Raw genomic sequence first — 16,723 nt, forward strand, 5'->3', positions numbered from 1 at the left:
CAGTCTGGAATGACCTTCACCATCCCATCATTTCCTAAATTGCCTTCTCCCAAGATAACTAACAACTATACCAAAAATCCTCAAATGTTGAAGTTAAACAAAACTTTAGGAAGCGTTACTTATGGATGGCCATTTCATGGGTGGAATATTAGGCTGGGAGGTGTGTAACAATGATTGCAATGCGGTATGTTCAGTAGTGCTTAGTTGAAAGAATCTCTTTATAAGCTAGAGAAAGACTCTGGGGGTCACAGGCAGTCTGTGGGCTGAACCTTGGGAACATTTGTTGTGAAAAGTTGTGTACAGAAGGCTGACAAATATAGCAGGAGCATAGGAATTTCAAGAGAGGAGGGTAGGAATTCTAGCAGAAGCAGAGGGATTTGACTGTCTTGTGTGTTATGTGTCATTCTGAGACTTGTGTCTGAAAATGTGACTGTGATAAGCTTGTGGATGGAAGACTAGAGAACAGGGATTTTGAGGATCTTGAACCTTCTTCCTTGTTTCTGTGGATTTCTGTCAGGCTTGTTGAGGAGCGTAACAATCTTGGTAAGGTTTTCTGTGTAATTAGGTACAATATGAAATATTTTAATTTGTTTACATTATTAATAGTACAGTAGGTAAGCCAAAATTTGCGATTAATTATCACAGCTTATTCATTTGAATGTTATTTACGAATCAGCTAACTGAACTTTTTTTTTTTGTTGTGATTCTTTTAGGCTAATATATTTTGGTGGCTATGGCTGTAGGAAGCATAATGAACTGAGCGATTGTTTTGATGTCCATGATGCATTTTGGGTAAGAGATTTGTCACAATTCAGAGTGATTTGTCCTTTCTGATTGTCAGAACATGATCTTTTATACTAGGCTCAGTAGATATGAAAATCTGCCTGATTTTTCTTTGATTTGTAGCATCAGCAGAAATGCAAATTAGACTCTTCTGTGTCAATTTGAAATTTCAGATATTGCACACATTCCTTGTGTATTCCAAGTACCCGGTGCTAGGCTTTGGGTGCAATGAAACAAAATCCTGTCAAAGCAGGAACAGAGGCAGTATTCTAAATCTGAAGACATAATTTAAACATGAAACTCCCAGATAATTTCAGAATTTTTTTCCTTGAAGTAACGATAGACTTGTGAAGCTATAAATTCCTAACTGACAAATACTTTCAGTTAATTTGTTTGTTATCCAGATTTAATCCCATTACTTTAAAATGCTTGGATTAGCTAGTTTCCTATGATGATTTCTTACAGCTAGTTGAAAGGAGACTGATTTAGAGTATTTAGTGACAGGAATTAATAAGAAATAGATACGCATTCAAGGGAGTATAGATCCTTACATCAGATGGTAAATATTGACTTACAGAAATGTATTACTTTGTACAATCTATTTATTTCTCAGTATGCTACACTCAGAAGTTAGAATTTGTCTACTGCAGTGACTGATGTTGGAACCCAAAGACTGTTTTCAGAAGTGTGATCTGCCCTAACATTGCACACAGATTTTAAAATAGAATGAACTTATTTTTAATTTTTAACTTCTTTTTTTAGGAAGGACAGATATTCTGGGGATGGCATAACGATGTTCATGTTTTTGATACAACCACCCAAACTTGGTCTCAACCAGCAATTAGAGTGAGTGGTTTTTAGTATTGTCTTTTGACACAATGGCGATTTTACTGCATTTTGAATAGTTGTTGTGCTCTAGCTATTGTGCTAGAAATTGATGTTGGGAAAAGTAATGTGAATACGCTTAGTATTGCTCAGGCTTATAACATTAAACAGGAGGACACTCAATGCATCTGAAATGTGGAAAATTCAGAACTGATATGAATTTTTTTCCCACAGGATGTTATTAGACTGGTGGGTTTTCTATAATGTGGTTTTGATGCAAAAATCTTGTAAGCTTCAGAGAGGTATTAGAAATCTGGATACATTAGAAGATGATGCAGTATTCTGTATCTAGGGGATAGTTTTGAGATAGAGCTTTGTATTCAAGCTTTAAGACAACAGCTGGGAATATAAAATTACTGTTGGGAGCTCTGTTACTGGGAAGACAAGGTACTGGAATACTCCAGAAAATCATTTTGTAGGGATACCAGAGTGGTGCTGAGGAACAGGGTGCGGAGGTGTTCTGGTGGCTCCTCACAAAGCAAGCTTGGGTCCTGGGGAATGGATTTTGGTGATTATACCGACTTTGAGTATCCCTGTAGGCCCTGCTAGGGCTTTGGATATAGAAGAGTGGATATGGATATGAAGCCATTTGGTTGACTGCATCTGTGTGTAATTAATCTGCGACATGAAAAACCTATGACAGATCACTGAGAGTTAACCGCTTGAGACATCAAGGTCTGCCTGGGGATTTCTTCCTTTCCCCTCCTTCTTCCTTTTCATAAGGCTGATAGGCTGATAGGTCAGTGTGAAGGATAGTATATTGGGCTGAAAGAACAATAGTGGTCTTGAAATCTAGTAGCACTTGATTAACTCTTTCAGAGACTTAAAGAAGGCAAGAGGAGAGAGAGTAAACTCGCTGTAGTGCTAGTTCAGGTATTCAGTTTTTCTTTGTGAAGTAAAGCTATATGTTTAGTATGCGAGAGCTAAGCACTCATTATTTTGAGCACTGTGTATATGGAGTTGCTGCATTCCCTTCAAGAGTTAATGTTGAAAAATCTTTTGAACAAATATCTCCCAGTCATGCTATATTGTTAGAATAAACAGATCAGATATTCTTCAGCAAATATGTTATTTTAATAGGCTTCCAAATGAGCATGTATACTCACTTTCCCAGTAAAATATTAATGCACACATTTCTATGTATGGATATTAATATGCTAGTATACTATAAAGGTTCATAAAATCCTGGTGAGTTTTGTAACAAGTGTCTGACACTATTTTATAGTCATTGTAGGATGTTCTAAAATTCCAGTAAAATTAAATGCCAAAAATGAAATTACCACTGAAAAGTAAAAGATAATTTTGCTATCTTTATTTCTGATTTACACAGGGAAGACTTTTTGGCATGTGGCTATTGGATATAAGATCAAATTTTAAGATCTGATCTCCAGAGATTTTAGTACCAGTTCCCGATGGTTTGCACTTTGGAAAAATAAAGCTGCACAGGAGATATGAACAATAACCGATATGTTACTATAATTTTATGCTTGGGAATTAAAGATAATTTGATTGAATTTCACTTAAGTAAATTGATGATAAATCAGACCAAGAGGGAACATATTAAACGTTAACAACTGAGGGAACTCAATTAAAGCTGTCCTTGGCAAGTATGTATATCTTCTAATGTCTGTGGAGTCTTGGACATGACTACAAATTATTTCCTTTCCAAGTTGCAGTTCTGTCAGCATATTGATGCATATTGGCCTTGTCTTTGCAGTCTCTGTGTTACTGACTTGCCATTATCTTTGATGTTCTGAAGGATCTTATTTTGATTCTTTCAGGGCGGAGATCCACCTCAGCCTCGAGCAGCTCATACATGTGCTGTGCTGGGAAATAAAGGCTACATCTTTGGAGGACGAGTGCTGGTTAGTGTTAGTATTATTTTCTTGGCAGTTATTTTTTTATAGCAAATTACTTTGTAGTAGAAAAAAATCCAAAATGTCTTTGGCCTAATTTGTACGTTAGGGCCGTTGAATCCAGGATGCTTCTTTTCATCCCCCTCTACCTTACAAAAAGAAGACTCTGTCTTTCTGTCTGTAGTATTAATGATGAAGCATACTTTGTCCCAAAAAGTGAAAAAACAGATGACTGTATGGTAAATGTAAATGTTTATAAATCAACAAAAATGGTGTATGTGTGCGTAACCTCTGTACGAGATGGTTCTTTGAGAGTGGAGCAAGAGCAAGTCTGCTGATAGACCAGGTTTAAATAATGATGATATGCTTGCTACAGCTTAGGAGATTTAAACATCCAATCTGCTGGCTTTTTTTCCCCATTTCACTTAGTCAAATGCTAGCAAGTAGTAAATATAATTGGGATTTTAGCTTGTGCTCCCCCCTACTACAGAAAGAGGAAATGTGTAAGAAAAGTCAGTTACACATCTCACACTGTGATGTTTACCTTCTGGGAAAGTGAAGTTCAGAATAGCTGCTGGGATACAATATTTTATATTTACGATTGCAATGTGTGGTTCTGAAAGGTAGGAAATAACAGATTTCAGTTGACTTATTTAAACTTCTGTCATTTTGTGACCGAAATACAGATGTGATTATAATGTCTGGATACAAAGGTATTAGTCTCTGTGTGTTCAAGCTGGTGCAGGATGCTGCAGGATGTTACCTGATAGCACAGGCCATTGGAGGCACAGTTCATTCCAGTCCTATTAAACCTCTCCTCTGCTCTCTCAGCATCAGTTTTGCAGTCTCAGACTTTACCTCTAGCATGCTCTGTGCCCTTGGTACAGAATATATGCAGCATACCGTAAAGATTGCTGTTAACAGCTTTATTCTGTGCATCCAATATAAGTGAGCTCTTTACTGCAAGAGTAAGGCTGTTACTTGCTTTCTTGATAGTTGATCGAAGACTGTACCATTTACTACACTGTGGGAGGATCTTAAATCTGTTGTCCCTTAGGTAATAGTCAAAGGAAGCGTAAGAGCTGTCTGTATTGGATGCAAATAGTGCATATTTAAAGCAAGGCTAGATTCTTGCTATGTAATCTTTCTTTCTTTTGCTATGTAATCCTCTTTCTTTTTAACTTAAAAAATAAAAGTAAGTCTTAGGCATCATCCCCCTTCTTGTCTGTACCTAAAAAACTTGAAGCCACCACTGGTAACCAAGGATGTACTAAAACCTCTTAGCAACACACTTAATTTTTCTAGTACTAGTCAGAGGAGATTTTCTCTTCAGTTCTCCTCTGCTGAAGCATCAAAGTAAGAATTTAAGCCTGAGGCAGCAATACAATAAAAAAACCATATTCCTGTCTTCTGTCTGAAAATGAGGATGGTAGTAGGTAGACTTAACTCATGCAGGCTCCCCTATAATTTGTAAATTTTTTGCAAGGATAGTTTCTTTATGGGCTGGAAAGTATACCAACTTTTTTTAGAACTGTTGCAAAAGCAGGGAAGATAAGGTCTCTGAATGAGCTGGAGTTTATGAGAGAAACAGATTCTGAAAGGCAAGTAAAAAAACCTTATAATAAGTTACTCTGTACTCTTCCCTTTGTTTTTTTTAAATTTAAGTTTTTAGCTCTTTTTACCTGCAGCTAATTTAGAGCCTTTAATCATATTCAGCTAGAGGATGAGACTTGATGCTTTCTGTCCCTACTACTATGAAAAGTAACAGTGAAGAAGCTTTTTAAAGTCCTCAGTGCTGTGTTTCTATAGTTTTGTTATATGAAAGAGAAGGAATTAAGTGTTGGTTGGAAATGCCCTACGATGAACATAAGCCAACTTCATCTTGGAAAGCTGCCATAACCTAAACCCTCTATTCTCGAGTACTTCCAAATAAAACAGCATAAAATGGCACTTTGTCCCCTATCCCCTGTTTTTCACGCTGTAAAAGCTGTACTGTAATGCAGTGTTCTTCTCAGGGCGAGTCTACAGTTCTGTTACAAAATGGCTTACTCCTGCTTGCTCTGACAGAAACCAGACACACAGATGAAGGCAGGTTCAGAATGGCCACACAATGTCCAGACAGTTTTTCAGTTTGAATCTCCTCCCACAGCTGCATGAATTTTTTTTACCAAAGTACCTTTTCAGAGCAATCAGAAAATAAAGTAACTGAAATTGATCCTGTTTGTTCTTACCGTTCTGCATGATGTGTTGTGTGGCCTTTCGTACAGGGTCACAGTCTCCAGAATTGTTGCTAAAGCCCCACCTCTGACTGAGAGAGAACTGTACGCAGTAGCTTCCAGAGCTGTAGGTTTTGGACAAATTTGATTTGCAAATAACTAAGAAAATTAAGGGATGTTAGAAGAGACTGAAAAAATATCTAGTCTGACTTGACTTGTGTGTCAAGGTTAACCATGCCAGGCTGAGTGAGCCCTGTGCCTCTGCTGTGGACTTGCTCTTTGCTGTATAAATGACCTCTTGCTAACCACAGCCGAACTGAATCCTGCTCCTCATTTAGCAAGCCTGCAGATGTGAGAGGGAAAGAAACCTAGATGTTAAAAAGCAACCGTAGCTCAGGACCTCCTGGCCTACCATTTACTTCTGAGCACTTCCTCAACCTTCAAAGCCTTGCTCCCTCTGGCTTTTTGTTAGCAAGGGCTGTCTCTGTCCTGCAGAGATCTTCACACCAGAAACAGAATAGCACTGAGTTTTGTGTCCAAGCTAGTTAGGGTTACTGCACTGTGCCTTTTGCAACTGAACTGCCTTGTAACTCCAGCTAGGATTCTCACGCAGCCTCTGCAAGTGAACTTCTTGGTAAACTGGAGCTCGCCTGTCATTTCTCCACTGTGCTGTTGCATGATTAGATATGCCCTAAGAGGACGTGCCCTCTGGCTTCTGTTTGACTATTTGACTACAAGATTCTGAAATACAAGAAGGCTCTGATCTGAGAGGTTTTTCTCTTCCTCAGCTAGCATCAGCTTCCTTAATAACCTTTTACTAAATTTGAGTGAAACTGCTTGGGAACAGTGTCAAAGAGGAGTGAAATTTTGGAAAGCTGTATTTAATTTTGTAGGAAAGCAGTGAGTGTAATTTTCACCTTAATGATACTCTATTATTGATTCACTTTCTATCCTAGAAATAAATGGAAGGAAACTTAAAAAGCTTAGGAAACATTCCGTGGGGCTTGAGGAATTAATGTAAGTCATGAAACAGGAAAGGAAAGCTAAAGACATCAGAAAAACACTACATTTCCTGAGAACAGGAGTAACTCCTCTCCAAAGGATGAAGTCTTGCTTTTCTCCATAAATTAAGGAGGAAGTACGGGGTTGCTCTGGTCCTCCTTCTCCTTCTAGTTCACCATAATACAAATCTTCCCAGGGAAAAGGCTCTACAAGGAACCAGAAAGGGCCAGGAAGTGTCATGAGGCTTCTCCTATTCATCTTTCTGGGAGGAAAGGGCACCTTTTTCCAAACTTGGAGCTAGAACTGGTAAAAGAAGATGATGATGATCAAAATCAATTGTACCAGGAATCATTTGAAAACAGGCTCAGAAGTATTATGTGGACTCTGTTCCTCCAGGTAAGCCCCTGAAAAAACAGAAATGGGAGAAAGTGGGAAGCACGGAGAGTTAGTCCAAAAGTTGATGCAAGGCTCATGTTTGATTTACGTGGAAAGTTTTCATGTAAAGAATGATGAAGTAATAAAGTCTTTCCAGCAGCTCTTCACACATCTGATGCCTTAATGTATGCGTGTTTATATTTCCTGTTATCCTGTCTGTCACCGAAGATGAGAAGATACACTGAACTGCAGTCCTCCTCTTACAAAGATTTGAGCTGTAATAGCTGCTTGATTGTAAATCTCAGAATGGAGAGCTGCACAGAGTTTACTGTAACAGCAGTGAGCTGTAAATCTGTCACCTTTAATGCCTTTCTTCATGCTAGAAAGCTAATCCTGAGACAAAGCAGATCCTGGTTAATGTTTACTGGGCTGCAAATAAATGAACATGCCGTAGATAAGTAGGATGGCTGAGGAGTGCTTGTAGCTCAAAGGGAAATGCAAACCTTCTTATGAGGCTTGATGCTTTTAAGCCAACTGAGAAGCATTTTAGGATTATCAGCTAAATGATTAAATATAGTAGGCAGCATTTAGAAATACACAAGAAACTGCAAGAAAACTTTGCATATGGCAAGTTACGATACTATAACCTGACCGTGTGCTTTACAGTTTCACAAATAAGGGTCGGGTAGAAAGGCATTTTCGTTTGTTAAAGCTGTGTTAAAGGACTGACTCTTAGATGGAAATGTCCAACTGATGCTGTGTTTTGAATTCAGAATGAGGTTGATGTAATTATGCATCTGTCAATCTGTTGAATCATGAGAATGTAAAGTTTATAATACATTGATTTCCCAGGGACCAAGAAACTGAAAACTACTTCGTCTTCTGCCTGATGCCTAGGAAAGGAAAGTCAGCAAGGAGGTCTTGAACAGGGTCTTCTTGAAACCTTAATTTCCAACATAACAGCAACTTCCTTTCTTCCCTTTCTTTAATAGATATCCTCCATATCAAACAATATTATTACAAGATGATTAAATATTTTTAGTTTTAGAGGCCAGGATGTTGCTTTTTGCCCACCTTACCCCCAAGTGCCTAGCTGTGTACAGGTACAGCAGAAGATACTCAGTAATTGCATTTTGCTTTCTGCTTGTATCGTTTGTTCTTCATCTCCTTCAAAGCCACCTGAAGGGGCAGGAAACTGAGTAGACTTGTCATGGAAGACAGATCTGTTCCACTAGCTGGCAGTTGAACCACACTTTATTGTTATGTTCACCCTCTTGTGGGGATAAAGTCTCTCAGGCAATGCCCAAAAGCCCTCACATTCTGTTTTTCTGTAGTCTGTTGGCCTTTCTGAAGGCGTTTCCAAAATGGTAGTGAACATTCTCTTCCCTAGGACAGAAAAGGGCTAGCACGTACTTGATCAGAGGAGGATAGCTCTCCTGAAAACCTTGCTGTTTCCTGAAATACCCTGAGAGACTTCCCATAGCTCTGATGGACAGCTTTGGAAGTCTCTCAAACTCACTAACTGGCTGAGTTCTCAGGGGTAAATCTACTCTATTCGGACTTAAATGACAAGTCTAGTTTCTGCCTCAAAGGAGCTGCAAGCTGGAGAAAGGCTTATTCTAATAGATCTATGAGACTACCCTAGGAGAAAAGAAATTGTAAGGTAAGGCAAGATATATTTCCCTACTTCTCAGATATTGCTTTGTAGTACCTAGGGGAATCACAAATATCAGTCAAGTGTATTGCAAGCCATTGAAGTATTGCTACAATCCGAACAAAAAAAAATTATTTCTTATATTCTCCCTTTATGTTTCTAAGGCAGTCACTTTCTTCATCTCAAAACACAGGCAGGTATTCAAGTGCATTGATTTCCCATTGTTCTTATTGATACATTTTATGATTTTTATGGTAAATGCTAAAGGGTCATAAAACTTTGTTGCTAGTAGTAACTTTGTGAAAGGGTTTGCCTTCTGGAAAAGACGGAAAAACACAGATGTGATGAACTTTTTGTGGGATGTCATGTACTGAGTACAGTATCCACTAGAATATTTCCAGGAATAAGTGACCAGGCAGGAGGATGCCTAGCTCTGATCAGAACGCAAAGAAAAATAGTGAGAAGAAACTATATGTAGAGTATTATACCTTCTGCAATTACCTACCATGAATTCTATGGATGAAAATTGAATACATTTGCTATTTGAATATCACATAGTTCTTCACTATTAAACCACCTTTAAAAGATAAAATTGTCCATATAGTGCTGTTGCATTACTGTAAATATTCCTGACAGGTAGTTTTCTGAGAGTTGCATGGGTTTTTTAAGAAGAAATGCGTTCCATCTGTCACTGCACATGGGTACAGTTTTCTTCAAAATATTATTACTTGTAATATTCTGTCCTGGGAAGGCCTCGCTGAAATACTTTGCTCATTGTTTGCTTAATATAACACAACTGGGATTTTATTTATTTGTTTTAGCAAACTAGGATGAATGATTTGCACTGCCTGAATTTAGACACTTGGACTTGGTCTGGAAGGTAGGTTTCTTCTCTCTGTAACACTTAAAGTTGAATGTAGCAGATTGAAACATATTGTTAAATAGTTCCACTGCTAATTTTGTAGCTTTTCCAAAAGGAGAATGGGAGTTTGGGGACTATTTTAACAGCTGTTATATTGTGATTTCAATTTAATTTAATTTGATAGTGGTTACTAAGCCTTTTCTGTTCTGCACCAAAGCGTTGATGGTGCTATTTTAAGCACAGCATGTAGTGATTTAACATCCTCATTATCAAGACGGGTACATTTATCCATATGGAACTGTAGTTTTGATGGCTTTTTGAATACTGTTTTTACTGTCTGTATTTGGATCATTATGGTACAGATTGGGGAAAAATCTCCCACCCTCCAAGACAAGCATCGTAACCATTTTTTTTAAATCCAGTAAAAAGCTTGTCCTAAAGATTTCAATTTTAAACTACATCAAGTATTAGTATACTTCCTAAGATTTGTTTGTTTGCGTGTAGCATTTATGAATCTGCCTACTATACATGTAAAACATAAACAAATGAGGAGATAAACAGTATCTGATGGGTGATAACCACTGTTCTGTTCCTGTTCTCAAGATAACCTAATAATAATTGCATAAAAGACCAAGAAATACACCTTTCCTGAGTATGTGTCAGTACTGATCATGCTCCAGGGCTTCCTGTGCTTCATGCACCTATGATGGGCATCTGCAGTCACCTGTGGCTGCTGCTCTGATCCTGCCCCAAGTCTGTTCCTCTGCCCTATGAGCCAAGAGCAAAGCGAGGGACTGGACACGATCCTCCATCCATTCCTTCTTGCAGCAGGACAAAGAAATCCCACGGTGTCCTTTCAAAAAAACTTCTCTTGAAGATTTCTTTAGTTAGCACTTACGATTAACTAATCGATTTAATTCCCCTTCTTCTTTGCTAGTTGTTTTAAAATTAACAATGTTCTACCCAAATGATAGTGTTGTCCCTCTTAGACTGAACTTTACCTCTGAGTGGATTTATTATTCAGATTATTGCTTTAGCTGCTTACTTGCTGTTGCATGAGCTGTCTGGCTTGTTTTTTATTACTTTCAAAAAGGAAACCTGTTGACAGTTGAGTGACAAATCAATGAGAGGAATTTCAAGCCCTGAAGGAGGGATGTCAGTGTCAAAGTTCTGTCTTAAGTCCTCACCAGCCAGTGTTCCCCTTTGTTTGGAATTTGCAAGCTAATATTGAAGTTTTTAAAAAGTGTTTTCTGTTCTTCACCTGAATACAACAGGCTGATTTTACATCCATACGCACACATCCTTAGACTAAGGATGGTAATACTAAATGCAGCCATTCCTAAACTGAAGATTGTTCCAATACTTGATTATTTCTGTATTATGACCCAAGAATAGCTAGATGTTTTCTCCAAATAATTTATTTGTGGCTATTAATTTGGCCTTGTATTACCAGGTCACCTGTCAGCATGCACAAACATATAATACCTCTTAGTGTGATTTCATCTCCTAAGTACAACAGGAGAAAAAATCAGCAAAAATCTTTCAGGACAATATCAAATTAGTATTTACATTTCATCTCCAGTTTACAGACTGTCTTTGCACAAATTGTTTGGAAAAATATTTGTGGCTACACGCTTCCTTTCATAAAATCGATAGTGGTAGCTGTATGAGAAATTGGGCAATTGTAGGGACCATCTCCAACACAAAGAACTTTGTCCCAAAAGTCCCATGATTCCCCACACAAATCTTGTAAAATAAGACAGTAGATAAACAGACTGGGGTTTTTAAATTTATTTTTTTTTTGCCTGAAATTTATATAGCAAAGAAATGCTTGCGGAGACCAATAAAGTTATGTGTTGAGAGTGTGAAGGAAAGAAAATACCTCTCTATCCTTTGAGTACTGGTAGTAGTTTTGGTTAGTTCTAATCAGACAACCCATTTCCAGCTGAAAACTGCCTCTATAAAGCCCTAGTGTCATTCAGGTATTTTATAGTTGGGGGAAATTCCTTCAGACTTGTTTGCTGTCAGGGTGAGTGTTTTCTCCTCTAGGTGTTTCTTGCCAAGGAACCTTTGATATGCTACAGCTTCAAATTCCTTTCTACTGAAATTTCTGATCCAATGGTGAATTAAAAATTGGGCAGGATACAGCCATTCTGATCTCAATAACAGAATTACCTCAGCCATTCTGTAGCTACAGAGAGATTGCTTTCAGTTACCCACATAAATTATCACCAAATGAGATTTGAGGATTTAATTTTAAAGTTTGGCTGTCTAAATGCTGCTGACCAGGACAGTTGACTGCAGGTGTTTGAAGTTCTTCTGTAAAGTACAGATCTCCCAGCAAGAAGGACTACATTCAAATTCACATACTGAACGTCCTCTCCTAAAAGAAAAAATTCCAAAAGCAGTGATGGTTTTATTTAAAGCCCCATGGCTTCTCATTAACCAGTCAAGTTTTTTTTCTTATTCAACTGTATGCAGGTTTCTTAAGGAATTGCAGAATATTAACCTATTAGTCCAGGAATATCTTCCAGCATGTGATTGCAATATTTACTTTAGTTGCCATTACCCAGAAGTTACCTTGCCTTCCTTCCCTGAGCTCCACTGACCCGTTACTCAAAATGTTCAATATTACATCATTTCTATTATGGTGATGATTTTTTATCAGTAGCATGAAAGATTGAAATGTTATCTCTCATTAGTATCTGCTATCTATTTTTCAAAGCATCAAAGCCTGTTGTATCTCAGCACAGTCTGCCTCTTTTGCCAATTTTAGAAGCATCTTATACAAGAGTCGCGCAAAGCAGGCACTCAAACATTGTGACTTGGCTTCAACTTCAGCACCAAATTTAGAAGGACAGTTTTGCAATCACCATTTAATTAGCTGTGATTCTCCAGTCTTTGCTTCCAGATGGAGAACTGCTCAGAAGCCACCAGCAGTGAAATTCCTCTAACTGAACTGCAGATGCCTTCATTACTCACCCTAGGCTTCCTCTGTGCTCAGTGAAGAGAAATAGGCACTTTTGGGGCACGAGGCAACTGCTGCTAAGGAAGACATCTGAAATAAATCACGAGTTGTGCTTTTCAAGGACCTGTTTCTCTTCATTGATTATAAAGGAAATAGAGATGACTGTACTCTCATACTGTAGACTGAGCGCACACCTCTGTGTGTGTATTATACTCACTTTAGCAAAGTAAAGGAAAAAAAAAAGTAACTGGTCCTTTGAGTTACATTCTACCTGAACTTTGCTTTCTTACCTGCTTGGGACAGTCTCTGAGTAAGCTTCTGACCCCACAAGAGAGTTTACAGGTGTTTGCACTTGCTTTTTCCACCATCTTTCCAAAATGAGGACATCTGAGTATGCAGTGGCCTAGATTCTTTGTGTCCAACTTCAGGTACTTTACAACAGAAGTTGTCTCTTTGCTTAGTATCAAGATACTAGGGGGGCTGATGCCCTCTGGAGGTCCTTGCTCTTCTCTGCTGGATCCTCCTGAGACAACTCTACACCTAAGAGCCTAAACTGAGAGGTTGTGAATTGTGAATTCAGGCCACCCACTTATATTCAGGTTCTTTACTGTTCAGATTCTCATCTCAAGCATACCTTATTGTGCAGCTCAAATGAAATCAATATCAAATCTGTATTTTTGTAACGTGAGCAGATTTTGGGAATAATAAACTTACATCTGTTTTGTACTTAGGAACTCTACTTTTTACTAAAATGTATCTCAATGTTTGGGTGACCCACGGTTGTGTTAAAAGGCACAATGGTTAAAGAGGTAGTAGCTTTTGGATAAAAGGTAAAGCTGCAATCCTTGTATCACTTAAAATCATTTTCCTAGGAGTGGTGAGACTGTAGCCCCTTGGGATTAATTAAATTTTATTTCAAATAACTGAGTCTGTGTACCTACATGTACTGTGCAGTTTATTCGAATATATTGTCCTTCCTTTGCTGTCCTAAGTGCCTTCAGTTGTAAACTAAGGAGTGGCTTCAGTGATCGTAAGGAAAAAGAAAACAAAGTAACAGTGCTTTTGACCTTGCATTTGAGATTTACAGAACTGATTGTTCAGAGAACAATTGCTACAAGAAATTACTTGGTTTAGATTTGAACACCACTGTTCTTGAGAGTGAATTCAGATTGCATAACTGCAGCTTTTTCACTGGGAAAATAGCCAAGCTTGTTCTAAGACAAACTAAATTAAGTATTAAATTTTCTGGAAGGTTAATTTTCAGCATTCTTTGAAAAAATTGTTTTTGTTTCTGTGTTTCACCAAGAATTAATATCAGTGGAGAGAAGCCAAAAGATCGATCCTGGCACACGTTGACTCCAATAGGAGATGACAGACTTTTTCTTTTTGGTGGACTAAGTTCTGATAATGTTCCTTTAAGTAAGTAATTTAGAGATTATCATTCTATTGTACACTTCAGTACTAACCTCATGTAGTCCCCACATCTGTTGTCTTTCTCAATCTACTTAGACCTAAATCTTGTCACAGAATTTTCATGGCACTTGAGTATTTCTCTACCTATCTTATTATTTTTATAGAAATGTCTGAGCACATTGTGTAGTACAATGAGAACATATGATAATAAAACTTTCATCAAGCTGTCATCTAAAAGAATAAAGGCAAGAGTCATGCATTTTGAAATGAACTTTTGTTATCAATAGCAATTGCAGGAAGAAGGTTCAAATAATGTTAACATCACGTAGATTTTTGGATGAATAACAAATCATAGCTACAGAACGTTAAATAGGAAGTAGGGTAGTCTTACACTGAGTTCCTTTTCTAGAAAAGGCAACTTCTTTTTATGAAAAAAGAGGGGGCGATTTTCTCAATATATCCAAAAGAAAAAAGGTGTCTTTAAATTCCAGATGTCAGTGCAGTGAGCTCTCTGTGACTGAACAGTTAAATTACAAAGACTGAAAAGATGTAAGTTAATGTAGTGATGATGTTACTGTTTTCTTAATACGATGTCCTCTTAGAACACAGAACTTTTTGTATAAATAAAAAAACATCCAAAGAAAAAAAATACTAATGTATGTTCTTATATTGTAGGTGATGGCTGGATTCACAGCATTACAACAAATGGATGGAAACAGCTTACGCATTTGCCTAAGAGTAGGCCTAGGTATCCAAAAACATAACGTTTGCTGAAATTTAGGCATTTTAAAATATTATGTAATTTTATATTATTAACAGTACCTTTAAACTTCATTATAAGGATATTTTATAAAATTAATGCAGTATGATTGAATAGTTTACTAACTTATGATCCTTAATACCTGATGCAGCATTAGCACTTTCTATATTTGTTATAGTTGATACTTCCTTGCATTATGTATGCTATATTTTTGTGATGAAGGATCTGGGTGTCCAGCTAGCTTGCTGTTCTATATGCAAACTATTTTTATATAAGAAAATTTGTATCACATAAATTTGAGGAATTACTAACCTATGAGAATAATAAAAGTTGCTTAATGTTGATACATTATTAGAAACATAATGGGGACAACCATGAAAATGCTGCTGCACCTTTAATGCTGCACAAAGTATTATAAAGTAGCTTGGTTGACTGTGTGTTTTTTCCCTAAGCAGAAGCAGCTAATTATGATTATAGTTCTGCAAAACTGAATTTAGTACTGAACAGCGCAGTAAATGACTGTGGAGTTCTGTTACTTTGGGGACCTAACTGCCAGCCAAAAAGGAGATGAACAACATCCAAGCTCTAGGATGTGTGTTGTTCATACTGGCAGCAATACTGTCTCTTACAGACTCTGTTCCCCTTCCCTCTCCAATCTTTTTACAGGGAAAGATTGATTATTTCTGACTAAAAAAAAAAAAGCAACTTTCATGTTCTGATCCTGGAAGTTATTTTGAAATCATGTGCTTACTGTATCAGAGCACAGACTTTTCTTTTTTTAACCACACTGTTCGGAGCATTCTATGATGTAAATATTATTGAACTGATTTGCTGTACATACTAAATATTCAGTTTTTTCATGAAATTCAATCTATACGTTCACCCAGGTACTATCATCACAATAGTATATAATTTTTTTAGCACAATAGTATATAATTTTTTTAGCACACTGTAGAATTCTGGTCTGGCATTTGCATGCTTCCTGCCTTATGTTCTGTTTTCTATTACTGAAATATCTTTACCTCAATTGATTTTCTTCCTGTTTTATCCTATTCTACAGTGTCTTTTAAGTATAACAGCACTGTTAGACCAAGTTTTTTGCTTTCTTGTATTCGAACACTTCAAGCCCAAATAAACCTTAGCTTCATAGAATATTTTCTTTTTACCATCAGTGAACTGACGGCTGCCTTACATAACAAAGCACAGCATTAGCAGTCAAGGATCATGTCTGTCTTTGTGCTCAGTTCTTTATGTGGATGGTCTTAGAAAAGTTTAAAGGCTGAAGGGTACTGCCTCGCCCTGTGTAATTATTTTTACTGGTGCATGGTGAGGAAGGATCAGGAAGGGACAGAATGTGCTTTTTCTGCAGGGAGCTCAGCTTAGCCTTTACTCTGCAGTTATGCTGGAATAACATTTGTGCCTCAGGTGGTGGCAGGGCTGGATGATAGGAACCGGTGACTCTGGAGCCCCAGGTGGATTTCAGGCAGTTCAAGGGCAGATCCCATACTGGGCTACAAAGTGGAACTGTCACTTGGCTGTCCTGACAGAGAGCCTGCAGTGCAAGCCACCTTCCTTGCTGCAGCAGAAGCTCCAAAGAGGTTTCCTGAGGTTGACACTGCTGAATTTGCTGGGGACTGTACTGCACAGGTAGCCCAGAGAGAGCAGAGCTTTTGGATCTCGTGCTGACAAGTCTCAGAGCTCCCTCAAGTCCAAATGTGTTGTATGGTTTTCCACCATCTGAAGATTTTGGTGTGCAGTTTGTAGGCAGAGGACAGCTGCCTTTCATTGACCTAATCATTTATTGAAGTAAATGACACACACACCCTTTTTTCAAGATACTTCAGTGACCTTTTTCAGGAAGTCCTGGAAACATAGATAAAAGGAGCCATACCAAAAGTCTGTTTAAATATGGAATGAGGACTTTTGGAGAGTAGTGTAGGGGAGAGGGA

The 16,723-nt window shown here is 37.8% G+C and overlaps 1 protein-coding gene across 1 annotated transcript in view; it reads left to right on the forward strand.

The window, feature by feature from the left end:
- The window catches only part of LOC104462109 (kelch domain-containing protein 1-like), a gene marked incomplete at its 3' end in the record, with an annotated part of 18,637 nt that extends 2,216 nt beyond the window's left edge, over positions 1–16,421 (forward strand). The window contains exons 3-9 of the mRNA XM_010073935.1: positions 714–792; positions 1,546–1,629; positions 3,450–3,533; positions 9,593–9,651; positions 13,908–14,020; positions 14,690–14,762; positions 16,200–16,421. Of these exons, the coding sequence (XP_010072237.1) occupies positions 714–792; positions 1,546–1,629; positions 3,450–3,533; positions 9,593–9,651; positions 13,908–14,020; positions 14,690–14,762; positions 16,200–16,421 (714 nt within the window). The remainder of the gene's footprint in view (positions 1–713; positions 793–1,545; positions 1,630–3,449; positions 3,534–9,592; positions 9,652–13,907; positions 14,021–14,689; positions 14,763–16,199) is intronic.
- Positions 16,422–16,723: the final 302 nt, after the last annotated feature.

The sequence above is a fragment of the Pterocles gutturalis genome, unplaced genomic scaffold (assembly GCF_000699245.1).
Source record: "Pterocles gutturalis isolate BGI_N339 unplaced genomic scaffold, ASM69924v1 scaffold52117, whole genome shotgun sequence".
NCBI classification, from domain to species: domain Eukaryota; kingdom Metazoa; phylum Chordata; class Aves; order Pterocliformes; family Pteroclidae; genus Pterocles; species Pterocles gutturalis.